The sequence below is a fragment of the Nyctereutes procyonoides genome, unplaced genomic scaffold (genome assembly GCF_905146905.1).
Source record: "Nyctereutes procyonoides isolate TBG_1078 unplaced genomic scaffold, NYPRO_anot_genome, whole genome shotgun sequence".
Classification (NCBI taxonomy): domain Eukaryota; kingdom Metazoa; phylum Chordata; class Mammalia; order Carnivora; family Canidae; genus Nyctereutes; species Nyctereutes procyonoides.
Window position 1 is genome coordinate 32,266,238 of NW_026575132.1, and position 20,529 is coordinate 32,286,766.

At 45.1% G+C, this 20,529-nt stretch overlaps 1 protein-coding gene across 1 annotated transcript in view; it reads right to left on the minus strand.

Moving 5' to 3' along the window:
• VSTM4 (V-set and transmembrane domain containing 4) overlaps positions 1-20,529 on the minus strand; it is a 98,569-nt gene that overhangs the window by 64,943 nt on the left and 13,097 nt on the right. Inside the window, 1 exon segment of the mRNA XM_055345522.1 lies at positions 3,246-3,314. Coding sequence (XP_055201497.1) covers positions 3,246-3,314 — 69 coding nt within the window.

The window sequence follows — 20,529 nt, forward strand, 5'->3', positions numbered from 1 at the left end:
AGTGTTCCTGATGTTCTATAGATACATGTGAATTATAAAGTACTATTCATTATACAATTGTTTTAGACATGCTGATTATGCTGCAAGGCATGTTGGGACCACATGCTGCGACCTTTCCAGATACATGAAGTCTTGTGTTTTTGTACCATACATATTTTCTAAATACGGTCCTCAGACCACTTACACTGGGGAAACACCTGGGGCCCCAATACAAGTTTTTTGCTCCTTCCTAAATGCAATAATCAGATTCTCAGAGGGAAACCTGGAATCCAGAGATCCTTCTGCATCTGATGATTAACAAGGCTCCTGCTGTCACAGCTGCCTTAGGAATGCCCTGGGTATCTCCAGACTTCTCCCTCATCCCATTGTAGGGCCTGCTGGGTCATGGGGGCAGCTCCCAGAAACATGGGGTAAATCAGTTGTTTTTTTCCACTGCTTCACTCCAGGAGGAGTCAAGTCACCTTCATCTCGTTGCTAAGGAATAGGCATTCGCTGAATGAAAGGCTGAGGGAGGGGGCTGGGGATTATTTTGGTAGGAGAGGGTCATTAAATAAAAAGACTGCCACAAAGCCTGAATAAGAAAAGGCAGGGAATATAAATAATTGCTACTGAAGTAAAGTGCAATTTGAGAAAGAAAATATTTGATGGCAAAACAATGAATCTTAATGGCCGGTCTGGGTGACACTTTCCAGTTTGCAAATAATGTTCACAATTATGATAACATTTTTCTGAGAGAGAAATTGCCTCCATCCCCTGCATTTCACTGGCTGTTGGAAGAGGTGGGTTTGGATCCAAGTGCCACCCACCCCCATGGGGCAAGATCTCCTTCCACATACCTGTTAGTTAACCGAAGGTGGCAGGAAGCCCCCAGGGCACACACATGTCCCTAGATCCCTTTGGCAAGGTGATTCACTATCCATAGAGGCCATGCCTTCACTAAATGCAAACCTTCACGATTTCCTGATCACTTTTTGACATTCATCAGTTTTTCACTGACCAAAGGCTCTGCCTAAGAAGTCACAAAGTAACATTCTTTCATTGTTTATGATCATAATCCTCACCTACTTTGTGATAATAATTCCTTTGAACTTTCCTCTCTCTCTGTAAGGCAAGATTTCTCAACCTCAGCACTCTTGACATTTTGGGACTGACAATTAATTCCTGGTTGTGGGGAGCTGACCTGTGCATTGTTAGGACATATAGCAGCACCCCTGGCCTCTACCCAGTAGTTGCCAGTAGCATCAAAATGCTAGCCAGTCAAAATGCTAGTGGCAACCAAAAAGGTATCCAGACATTGGCAACTATCCTGGAGGGGCAAAACCACCTGCTGCTGAGAATCACTACTCCGAGGCTCAAATTTGAGTGCACCAGAATCCCCCCACCTCCAGAGGTCTTGTGAAAACCCAGACTGTGGGGGCACCGCCCCTCAAGTTTCTGATCCTATGAGTGAGGGGAGGGCCCAACAGTGTGCATTTGTATCAGGCCCCCAGGTAATGCTGGGGCTACCGCTGCTACTACTGATCTGGACCAGTCATAAGGCTGCTGCGGGATCACCTGGAGGGTTTTTTGTACCTTTTCTTTTTAAGATTTTATTTATTTATTCACGAGAGACACACAGAGAGAGGCAGACACAGGAAGAGAGAGAAGCAGGCTCCATGCAGGGAGCCCGATGTGGGACTCGATCCCAGGACCCCGAGGTCACAACCTGAGCCAAAGGCAGACGCTCAATCACTGAGCCACCCAGGTGCCCACTTGGAGGGCTTTTAACAAATTTCAGCTCAATCAGAATGTTCAAAGATGTGGCCCAGCAATCAGTATTTTTAAAGATTCCCAGGGGATTCTAACATGGGTTGAGAATCACTTGCTTAAGTTTCACAAACTACTTCTGGAATCCTAAACTCCATAAGAAACCTGAGATAAAGTCTGTCACAGTAGGCACATATTTCCTCTTTATAGGACTTAAAGATTCCTCCTTAAAATCACTTAGGAGTAGGAATTCTAGAGCAAAACAAAAACACCCCAAATTATACAGACTGGAGCTTTTGCCTCTACTCTTTCAAAACCCATGGGCTGATAGTACCAGGGATTCTACTTATAGAATCTTTTTCTTTTTATAGTTTTTTTTTTTTTTTGTATTTTTAAAAGGTTTTATTTACTTATTTGAGAGAGAGAGGGAGAGAGAGAACACACAAACAGTGAGGGGCAAGAGGGGAAGGGAGAGGACAAGCAGACTCCCTGCTAAGCACAGAGCCCCACACAGGGCTCGAGATCATGACCTGAGGCAAAAATCAAGAGTCAGACACTCAACCAACTGAGCCACCCAGGCACCCCTCCCACCCCACTCTTGAGTAAGTTTAGGATAAGAAAACAGGGATCCCTGGGTGGCGCAGCGGTTTGGCGCCTGCCTTTGGCCCAGGGCGCGATCCTGGAGACCCGGGATCGAATCCCACATCGGGCTCCCAGTGCATGGAGCCTGCTTCTCCCTCTGCCTGTGTCTCTGCCTCTCTCTCTCTCTCTGTGACTATCATAAATAAAAAAAAAAAAAAAAAAGGATAAGAAAACAAGTTGATGTCATAACACAACTAAGAAGTCAGGGTCCTCTGGTTAGCTAAAATGCAATAGGGAGTTACTCAAATAAGGTGGATGGAAGCTATCAGCAGAAGGGAGGATGGGAAAGGACAAAGGCATGGAAGGAATGTTTTGTTTCACAGAACCAACGGTTCCAGCCAAGGAGATGTCCAGCTAAGTGTTCCACCTGAGAGCCCCTTGCTAGATGTGTCTCTCCTAACAGTCCCATGGGAACTAGGCTGAGCCAGCCTGGAGCTGAGGATCTGTGCAGAAGCCCCTCTGAGCTGCCCTGAAGTTACCTTTAGCTCATTATACTAACATCACTTCCTATGGGCAGAGTTTTCTGCCTTCTTTTGAACATGTGGTGTATGCACTAGCACACTGACATGCTAGGCATGCGGTTGTACCTCTGCAAGCTCCCTAGCACACTGAACAAAAGCTTCCCGTACCAACCCCCTGGGGAGACGGTACTTTGAGAGCTAGCTCCCTGTCTCCTTACTTGTAACAAATAACAGAAAGTCCTTAGCCTTCACTATTTCCTCAGGTTGTATTCAATGTGGTGTGCCCCAAGTGGTGACCCCTCTGAGTTCTTCACACTTCCTTCCCTTTCTATGCCTTTCCTATTATCTAAAAGCAAAAGTCATCTTAGAAGAAAGAAACTTGCAAAAAGTTTCTACCTTCAAAAAGTGCCCAGGTCTCTTTCTTTTTCTCAAAGGATGAATCTTCAGAAGCTTTCAGGGAAATCACTGTAAGACAAAAAAGAAACAGCATATAGCATGCATGAAGTATAGTAGTTTATGGACTCAGCCCACATGTAATCCAAAATCATGCCATATGGTGTATACAGCATTTACATTCATAAAGCAATTTTCCCAGTTGGAAACCACATTTCATTATCACAACTCACACATTAGGGAGAGGTACGATGCCTGACATGCAACATTTGAGGCACCAATGAGGGGAAAGCAGGTTGTCTTTGTCTAAAAGGCAATAAATGGCAAAGCTGGGATGTGGTACAGTAGAAGTCCCACTTGCCCCACATACTTGCAAAATAAAGAGTTCCCCAGTGGGAATCCCAAGCATCAAAATATTTATTTTACCATTTTAGTGGACATCTTTCTAAGTAGAGTGCACCAGCCTGGGCACTCCTAGATAGAGGAGCCTGACGTCATCTGATGGATTAGGGCCTGCACTCTGAGCATCCATCCATGCCAGATGGTCACACAAGCAGTAAGCATCTGATAGACTATTTTGTCCACTTTTAACCTGTAGTTGATTAGTGAATTTACTGTGCCTGTTTTCAAGAGTCAGGGAAACAGAACTGAGCTCTCCAGTGTAAACCTTGGATATTACACTAAAGAGGTTGGAACCATGGTTCCGTGCATGAGCGTAATTTAACCATGAGTAAAAATATAAAAGTTCAGGTGACCAAAAAAAGCAAAATGTCAGGAACGAGATTACGGTCGAATGGAACTCTCCAGGATGAAGGCAACGTTCTATGTCTGTTCTGTACAGGTAGTAGCCACTGGCCACGTCTGGCTACTTGAGAATGTGAAATGTGGCTAGTCCACGTGGGCCTGAAGAATTGAATTTTTAATTTTATTTAAATTTAAACAGCCACATGTGGTCTATGACTAGCACATTGGGGAGTTCTAACGAAGAGAATCTCTGACCTTAACAGAAAGACAAAGGAAGTTGGAATGGGGATTGAATCAGTATGCGGGACAAGGCATATGGGAGAGATTGTCTGAAACTTTAACTCTATTTACTGTCCCCCCACCCCCACTCCCCGCAAAATTTTTGTATTATATTGTCATGAATTTTGGTCTAAATTTTCCATCTTTTTACTTCTCTAGGCCTTGTAATGGGTATTTCCTATTGACCCATCTTGCAGATCACCAGTCTTTCCATCTGATAAACCCATCTATTAATTCTTTTTTATTTTTAATTAATTTATTCATGTTTATATATCCCAGCTCCCAGATGAATTTCTCTAGTTTGTCACCTAATTTTGCAAACATATTAATCATATTATTTTAATGCTCGTGCCTGATAACTTTCATATCTGCATCGCCCATAGATTTGTTTCTGTTATCTGTCTTTGCTTTTGATCCTGTTCCGTGCTATGTCTTACTACATTTTTTTAAACTGAATGTCAGACATTGTATATGGAAAACCATGGAGATGGTAGGTAAAATTTTATTTTCCAGGGTGCCTGGCAGGCTCAGGTGGTAGAGCTGGCAACTTTTGATCTGAGGGTTGTGAGTTCGAGCCCCACCCTGGGTGTAGAGGATGCTCATCATAATCCAAAGCATTACCATTCCAAATGTGGTCCAGAGACCAGCAGTGCACTGTCACCTGGAGGCTTGTCAGAAATGCAGAACCACAGGGTCCCCAAGCTAGATCTACTGGATCAGACTCTGCATTTAAACCAGATACCTGGGACGCCTGGGTGGCTCAGTGGTTGAGCGTCTGCCTTTGGCTCAGGGCGTGATCCTGGGCTTCTGGGATCAAGTCCCACCATTGGGTTCCCTGCAGGAAGCCTGCTTCTCCCTCTGCCTGTGTCTCTGCCTCTCTCTGTGTGTCTCTGATGAATAAATAAAATCTTTAAAAATAATAATAAAATAAAATAAATAAACCAGATATCCTGGATCAATCACACAAACTGTAAAGTTTGAGATGCACTGACACACACTGGGTTGAAAAAATAAGTTGCCATTTACTTGTTGTGTAACCTTGGGCAAGTTGCTTGATTTCCTGGTGCGTTAGTTTCACAAATAGGGATGATAAGTGTCTTCTCTTAAGGGAGGTGTGAGAGTCACGGGTTAAGATATGTGACATGCTTAGAACAGTGCCTGACACTGAGTGAGCCATTTGTATCTATGTTGTTAGCTCTATAAGAAAACTGTCTATTTTAGTCACTGCTCTAATTCCTGCACCTAATTCCAGCATGGCCCTCCTTTGCTGTCAGCCCTTTGTTTCTCTGTGTGAATCTTCAACCATCCAAATGGTCCACAAGAGTTCCTTGTCCTTGTCGCTAAATGCCTACAGCTCAGATGGGCTGCTACTGTTCTAACAAAGGCAGGTGTCTTTGGATAACTTTTTCTTCATTTTTTCTATTCAGAAATTGCAGGCCCTTGATGTGGTCAATAACAATGACTTTGCCTTGAGATACAAGATAACAAGGTCTCCCTAACCAACTTATAGAGACATGCACTGAAAAAGCCAACAAACTGGGATTTTAAGCTAATAGGGCTCTAAGCAAGGAATTCATGGATGTTCATTATTTACCGCCAAGGCTAAGGTTTTATGGGCAAGTGCAGCAACTTTGCATAGGATTAGCAATACCTGTTACAACTTTATCTGTTCCATGGATTCTTGCAGAGCTTCAGAAATTTTTCCAAGGTTTTGTCATGACTATGCTGTTGCAGCTGTTAACCTTCTGCTATCTCAAAGTGCATTTGATACATTGTCAAGCCCGGGGTCTGAGTCCACACACCGTAAGGAAACACAGTGTGGGACAGGGCCAGGTGGATAGAAGGGCTTTGTCGTGGACAAGCAAGGGGTTCACCAACTTTATCAGCGCAGCGCACCTCCTTCACAGCATGGCTGCACACGGCAGACATAAATCTACAGCAGCCAACTTAGAAATGCTGTGTGGAGAAGGCCACTGCAGGGTAGATATAGAAGAGGATAAAATGCTTCAAGGAAACATTCTGCTTCACCAAGGAAAGAGTAGCAAATTTTCCAACCACAGATCATTCATGTTGATCAAAGACTTTCAGAAATAAAGTGCAAGTTTCTTGATCATAAAGCATTTTTATAATGGTTTCCGATCAATTTAGCCGTAAGAAGGCTGTGGCCTTTTAAACAAGATTCAATACATCTATCACTTTCAACTGCATTTGCCTCACCTGGGGATCCAGCTGGACTCTCAACTGGGAAGAAAGCAGCAAGCAGCCTTTCATACCCAAAGTGCTGGTTCTTTCTAAGCATCAGCTCAGGAGAGCTGCAAATCCTTACCTTCTAACAGCTATGTATTATTGGGGGAGTTCCCACCATAATCCCTCAAAGATTAAGAATTCACATGCATTCAGGCAGCCTTTTAACCAATGGGTTGTCTTATACGGTCATGATGGGGGAACCATGCTCGTCCTCTGTGCTGGGTTTCCAAGGTTCGGAGGAGGAATAGCACTTCCATCCCTCCCTAGAAGGGAGCATGTTAGTTCAGTAACCCTGCCTTATCCTCCCTCCACCTACCCTCCGACTCCCCCAGGCAAGGGGTTTGGGGAGGACTCCTGACCCAGGGGAGCTCCTGACACACTACCCCTGTCTGGGTGAGAGGAATGTGGTCAAGCCCCTGTTCAAGGCAGACTGTGTAGTATGCGCTCTGAGACTGGGCTCTCAGCAAATAGCTAATGAGGGGATGGGCAGCACATGCCCCCTCAGGAAGGTCTCATTACCCCAGCTGCTGGGAGTGATGCCAACCCTGCTGCCCGGGGAGCCCTGCCTGTAGCCACTCACATGCACTCTCCTCTTCTAACCTACCTGCAAGGGTCACCTCCACCCACAGAGGTGAGGTATGGGGCCCCAGAACTGCCATGCTGGGCCCCAGGGAAGGGTGCCAGGGAGGGGAGGTAATTAATCAGGAAAGCAAAAGGAAGTCCAATTTGACCTTAGCACCAAACAGCTTTTCTCAATGCAGCTTTATCTGGAATAAAGCAGGTATTTTTATCTCTGTCTGACTCCTATGCCCATTTATCAATCGGTTTGGGATCACAGTAGGGAAAACGAGTAAGGAGCCCTCAAGGCTAAGTCATCAACTGACCTACTGACTGCTTTGTAATTTCTTGGGACCCTGGTGCCCAACAGGCAGAGCCTGTGTGACCTTCTGGTGAGGCAGTGGCGCAGATGATGGAGCTGCTGGCCGTCTGGGAGCCTCTACCCAAGACAGCAGAATCAGCTGAATCTAAGGAGGGGCAAGTCATGAGATCCACCCTATCTTGGCCCCTCTGGGAAGAACTGGTTGAAAGTGGCTGCAGAATCAAACAGTCTGGAAGAATGCCGCCCAGAGGCACCCAGACAAACTGATCATATCCGCCTGGTGTCTGGAAAAAGCAGGTTGGAAAGAAAGAATCTTAGTCAAGTCCCCTGTGATGAGACTCGTGGGGAAACCATCACTCAGAGAAGTGAAAGCTGAGACACTTGATTCCTAACTTGGACAGAATGTCCTGCCAAATCCCTGGGGAGCGCATGTTTCACAGTGTGGGGCAGACGGTGTCCCCTGAGTTTAACATGGAGACCCTGTGATAACGCCCTCCAGCTGAGGGGTCTCCCATTCCCCTCCTGGTCTCCCTTTCACAGATCAAACTGACATTCTTCTCTGGAGTTGCACTGAAGTGCTGACCCCAGTATCCATAGAACAGGTGGCTGATGATTTTTAGGGGCATTGGAAAGGCTCTCTTTGTTCCAAAGCTCTTTCTCTTCTGCTCCCCTATGTCCCCAGTACCTTTAACAAAAGATCCTATAATTAAAGAAGCTTTAATTGCAACCATGGGTGACATCCAAAGGAAGGTGCACTACACATTTCTGATATGGAAGACCTTCTGGAATATAGGTATTGATGGAGAGGAGCGTAGAGGGGGCCCTGGCATAGCCAGAGGACTGAGGAAGCTGTAGGGAAATGGGAAAGGCCAGCCTGAACTCAGGAGACATATCTTCACCTTTCTATTCCCACCACTCATCAGGCTGGGCTAAAGTATTGTCCCAAATTACACAGATTTTAATTACAGAGGGTGTTGCCTTTATTTAGTGCCCAAAGACCAAGATTTCTGAAACTTTCATGTGTGAGGGAATTAATTTGGACTCTTGCTAAAATGAACATTCCCAGGCATCTCCCCTGAGCTTCTGAGGAGAAATCTGGGGAGGGCCTGGGAATGTGCATCATTCAGGGAAGCCTGAGGCTCGAGGTCCCAAGGACTCCACTTAGAGAAGCCCTGCCTCATACACTCTGCGAGGTGAGCATAGAGGCCAAGGAGATGTGGGAGAGAACATTCAAGTCACAAGAAGCCAGACCCTGGGCCTCAATCTTTCACCCAGTTCTGAACAGAGTCTAGAACTCTAAACTCAAACAATGCCTCTTTCTGCTTAATCTGGGGAAAAGAAAAGTAACAGCAAAACTTAAGAAGTAAGCCTGTCACATTAGTGTTGTTTACAAAAAACTCCAAACAGTCCCCTTTAAATAGCACATCTCAGGACAAAAGAACACAATTTTAAGGAAATTGCTTTCGAAAGAGCAGAGCATCTATAACGATTGGCGTGTCTCCCCAAGCAACTGATTCAAACTTGGGAACTGGAGAGAATTTGAGTCAGACACCCTCCTCCAATGATTATCTGCTATTTCATGACCTCCCTCCCTCCCTGCCCAATGTGCTACCTTGGAAAGCATCCCTGTACTTCACTCCTTCCTCTTGAGTCCATTATCCACCACCACCAGCAGATGGGAAGGTGACCACTGGGACCACACTTGTCTTCTCCACTTCCCAGAATCTTCCTGGCCTGTTGTGAGCCACAGTTACTTTGAACAAACAAATGAATGGAATGAGCATGAGTGTTGGTATTGGCGGGTCAAGACCTCCTAAAAGGAATTTGGTCTGGGACAATGACAGTGTTACATTCTGGAAGGCTGGGAAGAGAGTCCAGGGATAGACTCACCCTACCTAGCCACCTCCCTTCATCAGGAAGTCCTGCCTCCTGAGCAACAGGAATACACCAACACACTAGGCCCTCAAGCCTGACCTCTCTGCAATGTTCTGGCCTAGGAGTTATGTCCTCTGGGTCTGTTGTGATTAATCCAATGGCTTCTGAGTTCTTAGTTCATTACAGAATGGAGACAAGAGGCCCCAAGACCTGAAACAGAAGTCAATTCTTACGTTCACTGGAGTTGAAAGGAGAAGGCAGCCATTGAAAGCCCTGGTCCCTGGAATGGAGGAAATCTTGCCCGTTTGTACCCAGAGGCTGTAGGAATCCAGACAGCAGATACCACCTTACCTCAATTTCCTTAGGCAGCATCTTGCACAAATCAGTAGGAGGGAAAAATCTAAGGAGACCAGAAGAGGTTGGTGATATGAAGTATGCGCACAAGGAAAGATCCTTAAAGAAAATAAAGAGGAGTCAACACTTTGCTCCAAATTCAAAAATGAATATACTCAGTTCACTGTCCCTTCTTATTCAATGATGAGATGGTTTCCCAAGGTGGGAAGAAAACATTAAAAAGGTAGCTATGTCGCCACTATTTATTTATAGTGTTTTCAGGGAAGGAACTGCCCCCCCCCCCCCCCCCCCGACACACAGAGACTTTCTCTGTCTCTGACCCTCGGAAGTTTTCCTATTGCTTCACTTCCCCCTTGTGTCATCAAGATTCAGTCCAAAGGCAATCTCTCTTGGGGCTCAGACAAAGCCATCCATGTGAGCAAGACCTCTGAGTGACCTACAGGGAGCAGCTGATGAGAAACAGAAAAGCTCCAGTTTTGTCTATTTTAAGCCACCCTTTTCTTTTGCATTCACTGTAAGACAAATTCTAAAAAACAAAGGAAAGCAAAAGAACAAACAAAAAAAACCTGTATTAAATAGACTTCCCATTATGAAAGTCACCTTGGGGGATGGAATCCCTAAAGAATACAAAGGCCATGCATATGTCCCCAAAGAGCCATTAGGAAACCCTGAAGGGCAGGGCTCAGGAACTGGCTCTCTGCAGATACAACTCCAGGCCAGGGCTATGTATTTGCTCACTATACCTTCCACTCCTTGTTGCCATTAATTAAAGTAGCATTTTACCAAAGAGCTTGATCACTCGTTCATTCTTCAAAAAAAAAAAAAAAAGATCATCACTGAGCCCTTCTAGGTACCATGCACCATGTCAAGTGTAAGAGTGCATTTTAGAAGAACCTGGCAGGTCCCTGAAGTCAAGGTCCCTGACCAGGTCCACCGTGCCAACCTTGGTTCTTACCAATGCCCACCTCTGGCTCTCACCAGCCACAAACACGCCGATCCAGCTTTATCCAGTCACCTGCAATTCTTCTTCTCCCTTGTCTTACCTTTGCTCAGCCTGCTTCATCTCTTGACCTGGGCACAATCCACAGCAGTCAGAGCCCCCCTCACCCTGTGGCCCAGTGGAATCCCACATCCTCGAGGTGACCTCATTTCCCCCGAGAATGTATCCTTGTCTCTCCTTTACTCCCATGCCAGGGTCACTGTGGTATATGGCCCATTCAGACTCCCTTCTTATTAGCTATCTCCATAATATCCCTCAGATCTACATTCATATCTACATGTCTCCGCCTCCAGACTGCAAGCCTGGGGCCCTGAAAGGGTGAGGATCAGACCTCCCCACCCTTCCCTCTCTTTAAGGTAGGCACAGTGGTAACAGGCTCCTTAATGGGGCTTAATACATGTTTGTTCAGTTTGATTTCAATCTCTTCAATTCTTCCAAGACCATGGCAGTTGGAGTGAGGGAAGGCACACTGAAGAACTGTTTCAAGTGTAGTTTAAATTACACTCCTGTTGTCAATTTGTTCCCTTTGAGGATCTGGACCTGTTGACACTTTCAACATCATGATGTGCGCTTGCTTAATTAAGCAGTAGCTCTAAATGTTTAGTAAATCTCACTCCTCATTATCTGCTCCATGTCTCCAGAGAAAAAGGAATTATTTAATTTCTTCCCCTGAAACTTGAAATATGCATTCCCTGTGGTAGTACTTTCAGATCCAATTATTAAATTCCTTCTAACATTTTGGGGTTAAGTAGCCAAATAAGAAATTATAATTTCATCTTTGCTCCCAAATATTGTTAGGGTAACAGAGTTTTTTGCTTGCTTTGTTCATTCCCCACATTTAAAGCTTATTTATATAACCTTAAGTCAAGTAGCCATTTGGCTTATTAAAATATGTTATTTGGGGTCAGACTGAGACACTGATTAAATTGCAGGAGACAGCCTTTGCAAATTGCTTCTATTATTAGCGTTTTCACTGATAATGAAGATGTCTCCATCTGAAAGTATGCAGATTCATTTTGGCACAGGGTATCTGTCTGCCTCTGAGCCTGTGGTGGCAAGACTGGGCTGAGAAGCCATCAAGGATAACTTTTTATGAGATCTGGGGAATTAAAGCTGCCACCCTTTAACAGGGGAAGCCTAAAAGGAATGGCAACATCATTCTTGCAAACCTCGGGGACTCAGGCTTCCTGGGGTGAAGGGCCTATACATAGCACCCCCAGGCTGGTCCCCACAAACTGGCCTGTCTCAAAGCTCAGCGATCTTCAAGAATATGTGGCACCCAGGTTTGCACTGGGACTCACCCTTAAGACAGGAGCCCCACAGACACAGCTTCAGGCTTTGTCTTAGAAATTACTCCATGGGGCAGCCCGGGTGGCTCAGAGGTTTAGCGCCACCTTCAGCCCAGGGCGTGACCCTGGAGTCCCGGGATCGAGTCCCATGTCAGGCTCCTGGCGTGGAGCCTGCTTCTCCCTCTGTCTGTGCCTCTGCCTCTCTCTCTCTCGCTCTCTCTCTCTCTCTCTCTCTCCCCCTGTCTGTCTCTCTGTCTCTCATGAATAAATAAATAAAATATTTTTTAAAAAAAGAAAGAAATTACCCCGTGAACACCTGAAGAAAATTCAGGCTTAGGGGCTAGTCTAGACTCTCATCCCTGCCCAGGGCCATCCTCATGTTTAGAACTCTACAGGGTCTGCATGTCCTGGGAGGGACCATACCAGATCAGTGCACAAAGAGAACAATTTTGGGGGCTGTGGGGACATCAAGCAGGATGGAAGAGTCACAAAGGCAGGGAGACTCCCAATGTTTGGGAAATAGAGGCAGCAAAGGGAGGTCAAAGCTGGGGACTAGACATCACCAGCAAGCGCCTAGACACAGGGACAGGAGGACAAAGGGTAGAGGGGGTGAAGGGTCCGTGGAGGAGCTCCAGGAACCGTCCCAGGAATGAGAAGGAAATGGGCTTAATTTATGAACTGCATGCCTGATATGCAGCAAGTAACCAACCCACACTGAACCTGCAGAACAAACACAGGCTCAGGCACTCCTGTGCCTATAGGGATAGAACACAGTGAACTTCTTCAATAAGTACCATTATTTGCAAAACAATCACAAAGAGCCATTCCTTTTCACTGAAAGAGATTTCCATCTCCTAAAATATCAAATTTTTACCTCATTTCAAAAGTGACCTTGGAATTTACCCTAGAAAGAATAGCTTGCCTTGGTCTCTGGGGATATATTATGCTCTCAGTTTTTAGGACAGAAATACTTATATTAAGTTGTTGGAGCCAACTACTTCAAAAGCAAAACTGTTAACTATTTCTTTTGGCCTAAGAGCACTGAGAATCAAAAACACTTGAAAATCTCTGCACTGGGATCCCTGGGTGGCGCAGCGGTTTGGCGCCTGCCTTTGGCCCAGGGCGCGATCCTGGAGACCCGGGATCGAATCCCACATCGGGCTCCCAGTGCATGGAGCCTGCTTCTCCCTCTGCCTGTGTCTCTGCCTCTCTCTCTTTCTCTCTCTGTGACTATCATAAGTAAATAAAAATTAAAAAAAAAAAAATCTCTGCACTAGTCTATCTACTCCAGAAAACTCTGAAGACCCCAAATATAAATAAGTCACCCTCTTAGACAGAGAGAGAGATCTCACCGAGCAGCTTCATCTCCCCATTGGGTAGTGCCACAACCCTCTGCTAACACTCCCTTATTTCCATCCTGACTTCCTTGTTCTGCCATGTGCAATGTTTCTGTATCTCCACAGCACTTGGTATAGGGCACTCAGGCCTCCACCTCCCTGCCATCCTGGGGTCAGGCAGGACCTTACGCTGCTCTTCACCTCATGATGTCTCACCTTCAGTGAGGCCCATATCTGCATCTCATCTGCTCATGATGCATGAACGAGAAGACGTTACCTAGAGATGACTGCCACTAGAGCAGAAGGTGCAAGGCACACTGGGCCTCTGGGGATCATGGTGAATGCAGCTGGTTCCCACCAAGAGCACTGTACTTTTCTGGATCTCCCACAGATGGACTTTCTGAGCTCCAGGCAAAGAGCTGCTGTACTTTCACCCTCCAGGGTGAAATGCTAAGAACATTCTGCTTTTTCCAGATGGCCAAATGGGCTGGGCTGGAGGAGCCTGAACCAACACCAACCCAAACTAGCTCCTTCCGGTGCCCCAAATATTGCCTCCATCCCTGGACCCAGCTTTTTTGGCATCTCACCCCACACCCATGGTTTCAGCTGCCCAACTCAGGAATCAGATCTCATTAGTCAGATGAGACATCGGTATAGGTGTGGAGGCCGAGAAAATTAAGGCCATTCCACTTTAAGTTCAGCATTAGCACAAGTACAGCCATCCCAGGCCCCTGTGAATAAGAGCTGAACTTTACCTTACTTCAGTTAACAGGAAGAAAACAGCTTACAGCTTAACGTCTAGAAAGCCTCATATTAGAATAAAAACAGAGCCCAAGCCAAGGTCTGGAAGCCCCTATTAGAATGAGAACAGAGCCCAAGCCAAGGGCAGGAAGCCCCTATTAGAATGAGAACAGAGCCCAAGCCAAGGGCAGGAAGCCCCTATTAGAGTAAGAACAGAGCTCAATGCCCTTGAAGGCCCCATACCAAAATGTAAACAGAACTTGAGGAACTGCTCCACCCCTTCGGGAGGTCCCCTAGACCAGTCCTTAAAACTAAGCTGAAACCTCAGGGTCTAAGTCCCTGCTCCACTGTGTCGGGTACACTTGGACCCAAGCTCCAGCTTGTAAATAAACCCTCGTGTGTTTGCACCGGTGTCGGCTCCTTGGTGGTTTCTCGGATTCGCGATCTTGGGCACAACAATAGGGTGGCCTCCAACCATTTTACTCTCAATCCCAAATGTCCCCTATGAGCCAGCTGTGGGCTCCACCCTACTCATACTACTGACTTAGACGTCTGGATGCCATCTCAAGCTCTCTCTCTTGCCTGTACCCAATCGATTACTAAAGACTTCTCATCTGATCTCTTCAGGTCCCTCCATTGCTACTGCCAAATGCAGTCCTTCATCATTCCTAGCCTGGGCAACTCCTCATCCTCTAGTCTGGTCTCCCAAATCCATGCCCTTCGCAGCCCACACAGGGATCTGTCAGAAGACTTTAATGCTTCTCAAGTTTTCCAAGGGCTAAAGCAGAGATCCCCAAAACTGCCCATGATCAAATCACCCAAACTTCATGTTACATATTCACATTCCACCCCAGGCCTGGAATCCCCTGGGCAGATGCTTGAGAATCTACATGTTAATAGTGGTCCCAGTGATTCTTATCATTAGGTGACTTCAAGAAGAACAGCCTACAAAATCAAGAGTAAATTCCCTAACATTCAGTACAAGCCCCTCCACCACTGTCATCCCTAGTTATCCATGGCCACCCCTGCCCCAGCTCAGGCTCCAGCCCCAGCTCAGGTTCCTGACCCACTGTGATAGGATGTCCACACCCTGAGATGCCACTTCCTCCCCATTTCCAGCCTTGCAGAAATAGCACTGCCTTCTCTCTCTTCCTTAGGGGCTCTTCTATGTGCCCAGTGTACACCGTGATCATTACAAGTACCCTGCAACCTCCTATCCGTTTGTGTATCTGCCACCCCAATAGACAAATCTACCCATATGTGTCCCTGAGTTCCAGCCCAGCAAGAGCCCGATGCAGAGCAGTCCACAGTAAAGTGCCCATCGAATGAAGGGATAAATGAGTCCACCCAGGACTGCTGAACGCTCTAGTCAATGTGTTATTTCCCAATGCAATATGTTCACTGAGTGCTGCAAAGCCTCCTTGGCTGCGCTGATCACATCTCTGGAGGCTGACACTCATTTCCTTATCATGTTTGCCTCTTCTCCAGTTTGAGTCAATCTTTCTGGAAATGAGTTTCCCAAAACGGACTTCTGTGTCCCTGGTAGTCTCCCCAGTGTAGTACCCACGACATAACTGCCTTCCTTTGCAGGGACACCAGGCCAATTGGTATGCGAACGGAAATAGCGCGCTGGCTGTGTGCTATGGTATCACATGGCAGAGGCGCATCTCCCTCACTGCCACCGTCACCAAGGTCCCTTCACAAAGACAGCCTCCCAGCCTCCCGCGGACCAGCCAACAGTGCCTGAGATGCACTGTCCCCACCTGTATTGCTCTGCCAGTTTCCAAATTGAATCTCATTCTGTTACTTCCTGCCTGTATTTCTTACCTCTCTGGATTCATTTTTATTATGTTTTTACTCATCACTGACATTAAAAGCATTTCCCAATTTTGTATTTTCTGTAAAGTTCGTTAGGGTGACATGCACTACTTTTTCAATGTCATTGATTACACAATTAAATGAAATCAAATCTAACACTGGCCCTCCTGGTTTCCACTGAAACCCTCTCCAGAGAGTTCCAGTGCCATGTGTCACTTAGGACTATTTGATCAATTTCCTCGGCAGACAAGGCTTCTTGCTCTGGATGATGCTCATGTAGCACAAACAATTGAAGAATCTGCATAATATTCCTTATCTTTCCTTCCACCTCTGTGTAATAAAAATAACACTGAAAAGTTCATCTGATATGACAGCTTCTCTAAAATAAGCTATGACTCCATTGTCACCGAGTCACATATTCTTAATTTTCATTATTTATCATATCCTTTTGTGCCACACAGCACCCACAACCATATAGTGAGGAGCCCTCCCTCCCACAATCTCCACAAATACATGATCTGCAGATAAACCCAGATTTAATAATTCCCTTTTCAGGGGAGTCTTCTTGCACTGTTGGTGGGAATGTGAACTGGTGCAGCCACTCTGGAAAACTGTGTGGAGGTTCCTCAAAGAGTTCAAAATGGAGCTACCCTATGACCTAGCAATTGTACTACTGGGGATTTACCCCAAAGATACAGATGCAATGAAATGCTGGGACACCTGCACCCCGATGTTTCTAGCAGCAATGTCCACAATAGCCAAACTGTGGAAGGAGCCTCGGTGTCCATCGAAAGATGAATGGATAAAGAAGATGTGGTCTATGTATACAAGGGAGTATTACTCAGCCATTAGAAACGACAAATACCCACCATTTGCTTCAACGTGGATGGAACTGGAGGGTATTATGCTGAGTGAAGTAAGTCAGTTGGAGAAGGACAATCATTATATGGTTTCACTCATACAAGGAATATAAAAAATGGTGAAAGGGAATAAAGGGGAAAGGAGAAAAAATGAGTGGGAAATATCAGAAAGGGAGACAGACCATGAGAGAATCCTAACTCTGGACAACAAACAAGGGGTGGTGGAAAGGGAGGTGGGTGGGGGTGGAGGTGACTGACTGATGGGCACTGACACCCTTGAAGGGATGAGCACCGGGTGTTAGGCTATATGTTGGCAAATGGAACTCCAATAAAAAAATACAAAAAAAAAAAAAATTCCCTTTTCATCAAAATCCCCACCTCTCCATCATGTTTTACTAACATGCACAGTTAAAACATAAAACGGCAAGTTATGTTTTGCCTCAAATTAATACCTTTACAGTATTAATTAAAGCCAAACACTTTCAGAGATGTCTTCAGGGAAAAAAGCCATGACCAATCCATACGTTAGTGCAGATTTTTTTTCTAAGAACTTGCTATCTTTTCTACATGCTCAAGGACTCACTCCAAATTTGGGGAAACTCAAAAATATAGAGAGCAAAGTAAAGCAAATAACACTGCAGATATTGGGATGAGTATTTGATTTGGTCTTGGGTTTTTTGTTCTGGTTTTCTTTTATTATTTTGTATGACATTTATAAAGCATTTTAAAAGCACATGGATAACAATCTGGCCTTTGTAAAGAGTCACCACCCTAGGGAAGTAGCATGGACATGACAGGTTGTGGTTTATGCACAATTCCCTGAATACCCCTTGTAACACCATCCCTTTTTCTCCCTTCAACAGATCAAATCAAAGCGTAAGTGATATGGACTGACATATGATCACACCCTTGCCTCCACTGTCACATATGTAAACAATTTAAAGATGCTAGACTTTAATCGACCTTCATGAAAATTTAGTTGTGGTGCCACAACAATGTCTACGAGTTTCATTTATTCAACAACCTAGCAAGTGAACTTTTTCAGTAATGACTTTTGCAACTGGTAGGCCCACTAACCACATTTCCATCCCTTTCTTCCTCAGAGGAGAACAACATGTGACCTTTCATAAGTGGTGATCACTCATAGGTCCGAAAGAACTCCAGCGAAGGAAAAGTCAGATGTCCCAAAGAGGAAAGATGCCCAATGCTAGAGGCTTTGAGACAGGGGTTCTGAGGCGCCTGCCTAGAAAAGCATATGTTGGGATGAAGTTGTCTTAGGCCCTGATCTCCTTATAATTTCAGTGTTCCAAAAGAAAGTTATTTGAATATCCACCTGCTCGTTCATACTTTTCTTCTCTCCAGGAACCTCAGCCCCCTCCAATAAGCCATTTCTCTAGCCCACTTTGCAGGTGCCACATCGAATCAGGAAGCCAGAAACCACAAGCTTAAAACAAGCTCCAGGTTGCAACTTAGAACCAGTTTGCTTCTGCAAAGACCAGACCAGGCCAGTCAGAGCCATGATGGACCCCAGCCCTGACCTTTTGACTTTTTCCTTCACTTCAATGCTAAAAATCATTCCTGGGGTGGAGACTAAACATCTGTCTACTGCATCTGCACACCTAATATGTTATACTTCCCTACCTTTACGTGGAGCATACATACATGACATCACTCCTTTTCTGCCTCAACCCCTTCAAACACTTTCCCGGGCCATTGTTCGGGGAGCAGCCTGGTATCCCTCTTCCTAAGACTGTCTCCCTCATGCCCAGGCACAGGCTTGCAGGAAACACTCTCCACACCATCTTTGGCCTTGTGTCTGTTTCTTCCTGGGAGGGTCAGAGAATCCTGAGGTCAGTAACACCTTGATAAAAAAAAAATTAATAGGAAAGATTTTAAAACTTTAGGCTATCTCTGACAACTTTCTAAAATGGATTTTTTACTATTCCTAAGACTTTAATTCTTTTTGGAGCAGTATTAGGTTCAGAGCAAAATTAAGGGGAGGGGAAAGAGATCTTCCAGACCCCCAGCCGCTCCACATGCATAGACTCCCCCACTGTTAACACCCCCCACCAGAGGGGTACATTTGTTACAAGAGATGAACCTACAACAACACACCATAACCACCCAGAGTCTATCATTAACTTTAGGATTCACTCTTGGTATGGTACATTCTATGGGTCTGGACAAATAATGGCATGTGTCTATCATTAGAGTATCATACAGAATGTTTTCATTGCTGTAAAAATTCTTTGTGCTCCACCTATTCAACTCTCCCTCCTTGCAACCCCTGGCAACCACTGTTTCCATAGTTTTGTCTTTTCCGGGATGTCATATGGTTAGAATCATACACGACGCATCCTCTCAAATTGACTTCATTCACTGCACAATATGCATTTAAGGTTCCTCCATGTCTTCATGGCATGATAGCTCATTTCTTTAGAGTGGATTTTTTTTTAATTTTTTATTTATTTATGATAGTCACAGAGAGAGAGAGAGAGAGAGGCAGAGACATAGGCAGAGGGAGAAGCAGGCTCCATGCACCGGGAGCCCGATGTGGGATTCGATCCCGGGTCTCCAGGATCGTGCCCTGGGCCAAAGGCAGGCGCCAAACCACTGCGCCACCCAGGGATCCCTAGAGTGGATTTTTTAAAGAGTTTTAAGAAATTTAAAAAGGAAAAGGTAAATTACTAAGAAACTTTGTCAGGTCAATCCCACTTGCTTTTCTGATAGGTGATAGGTTTACTAACGGGGATCATGAAAAAGTCATGGATATCTCAAAGCTGGCTTTTTAATAGAGAACTGTCAGTCACTAGCAGGGGCCATGTGGGCTAGATGGAAAAATATGGTCAAGACAAAAGACCAAATGGTAAAATGAAATTTCCCAGAGCCGTCAACAAAAAGTACAGGTAGATAATTAACTACTCATAAAATATTGGCCAATACGATAAGGTGAGCAAAAACAATGAGATATCAATTTGCAGGCATCCTTGAGAAGCAACTAAAAAAAAGCTATATTCAAAAAAAAACGATTCTGATGGAATTTTGATGGAATATAAAAAATAGTGAAAGGGAATAAAGGGCAAAGGAGAAAAAATGAGTGGGAAATATCAGAAAGGGAGACAGAACATGAGAGACTCCTAACTCTGGGAAATGAACTAGGGGTGGTGTAAGGGGAGGTGGGAGGGGGGTGGGGGTGACTGGGTGACGGGCACTGAGGGGGGCACTTGATGGGATGAGCACTGGGTGTTATTCTATATGTTGGCAAATTGAACACCAATAAAAAATAAATTTATAAAAAAAAACGATACCTTACTATGTTGCCAAATGCAAGTCAACAACCTTTCTATACATCAGCAATAACCAATTTAAAAAGAGATATGTGTGTGTGTGTGTGTGCGCGCGCGCACCTGTAGGGAGATAGGATAGATCCTACTTACAAGTATACGATACCTAGAAATATACATAATAAAAAATGTTCAAGACTCATGTTAAGGTATCTTTTACTGAAAGATTTTTAAAAAATCAGGGATCCCTGGGTGGTGCAGCAGTTTGGCGCCTGCCTTTGGCCCAGGGCGCGATCCTGGAGACCCGGGATCGAATCCCACGTCGGGCTCCCGGTGCATGGAGCCTGCTTCTCCCTCTGCCTATGTCTCTGCCTCTCTCTCTCTCTCTCTCTCTCTCTCTCTCTGTGACTATCATAAATAAATAAAAATTAAAAAATTAAAAAATATATATTTAAAAAAAATCACTCTGCACGCATGAATAAACAGCAGTTCTATGGATAGGAACATTTAAGATCATAAAGACATTGGGTGCGCCTGGGTGGCTAAGTCAGTTAAACATCTGACTCTTGATTTCAGCTC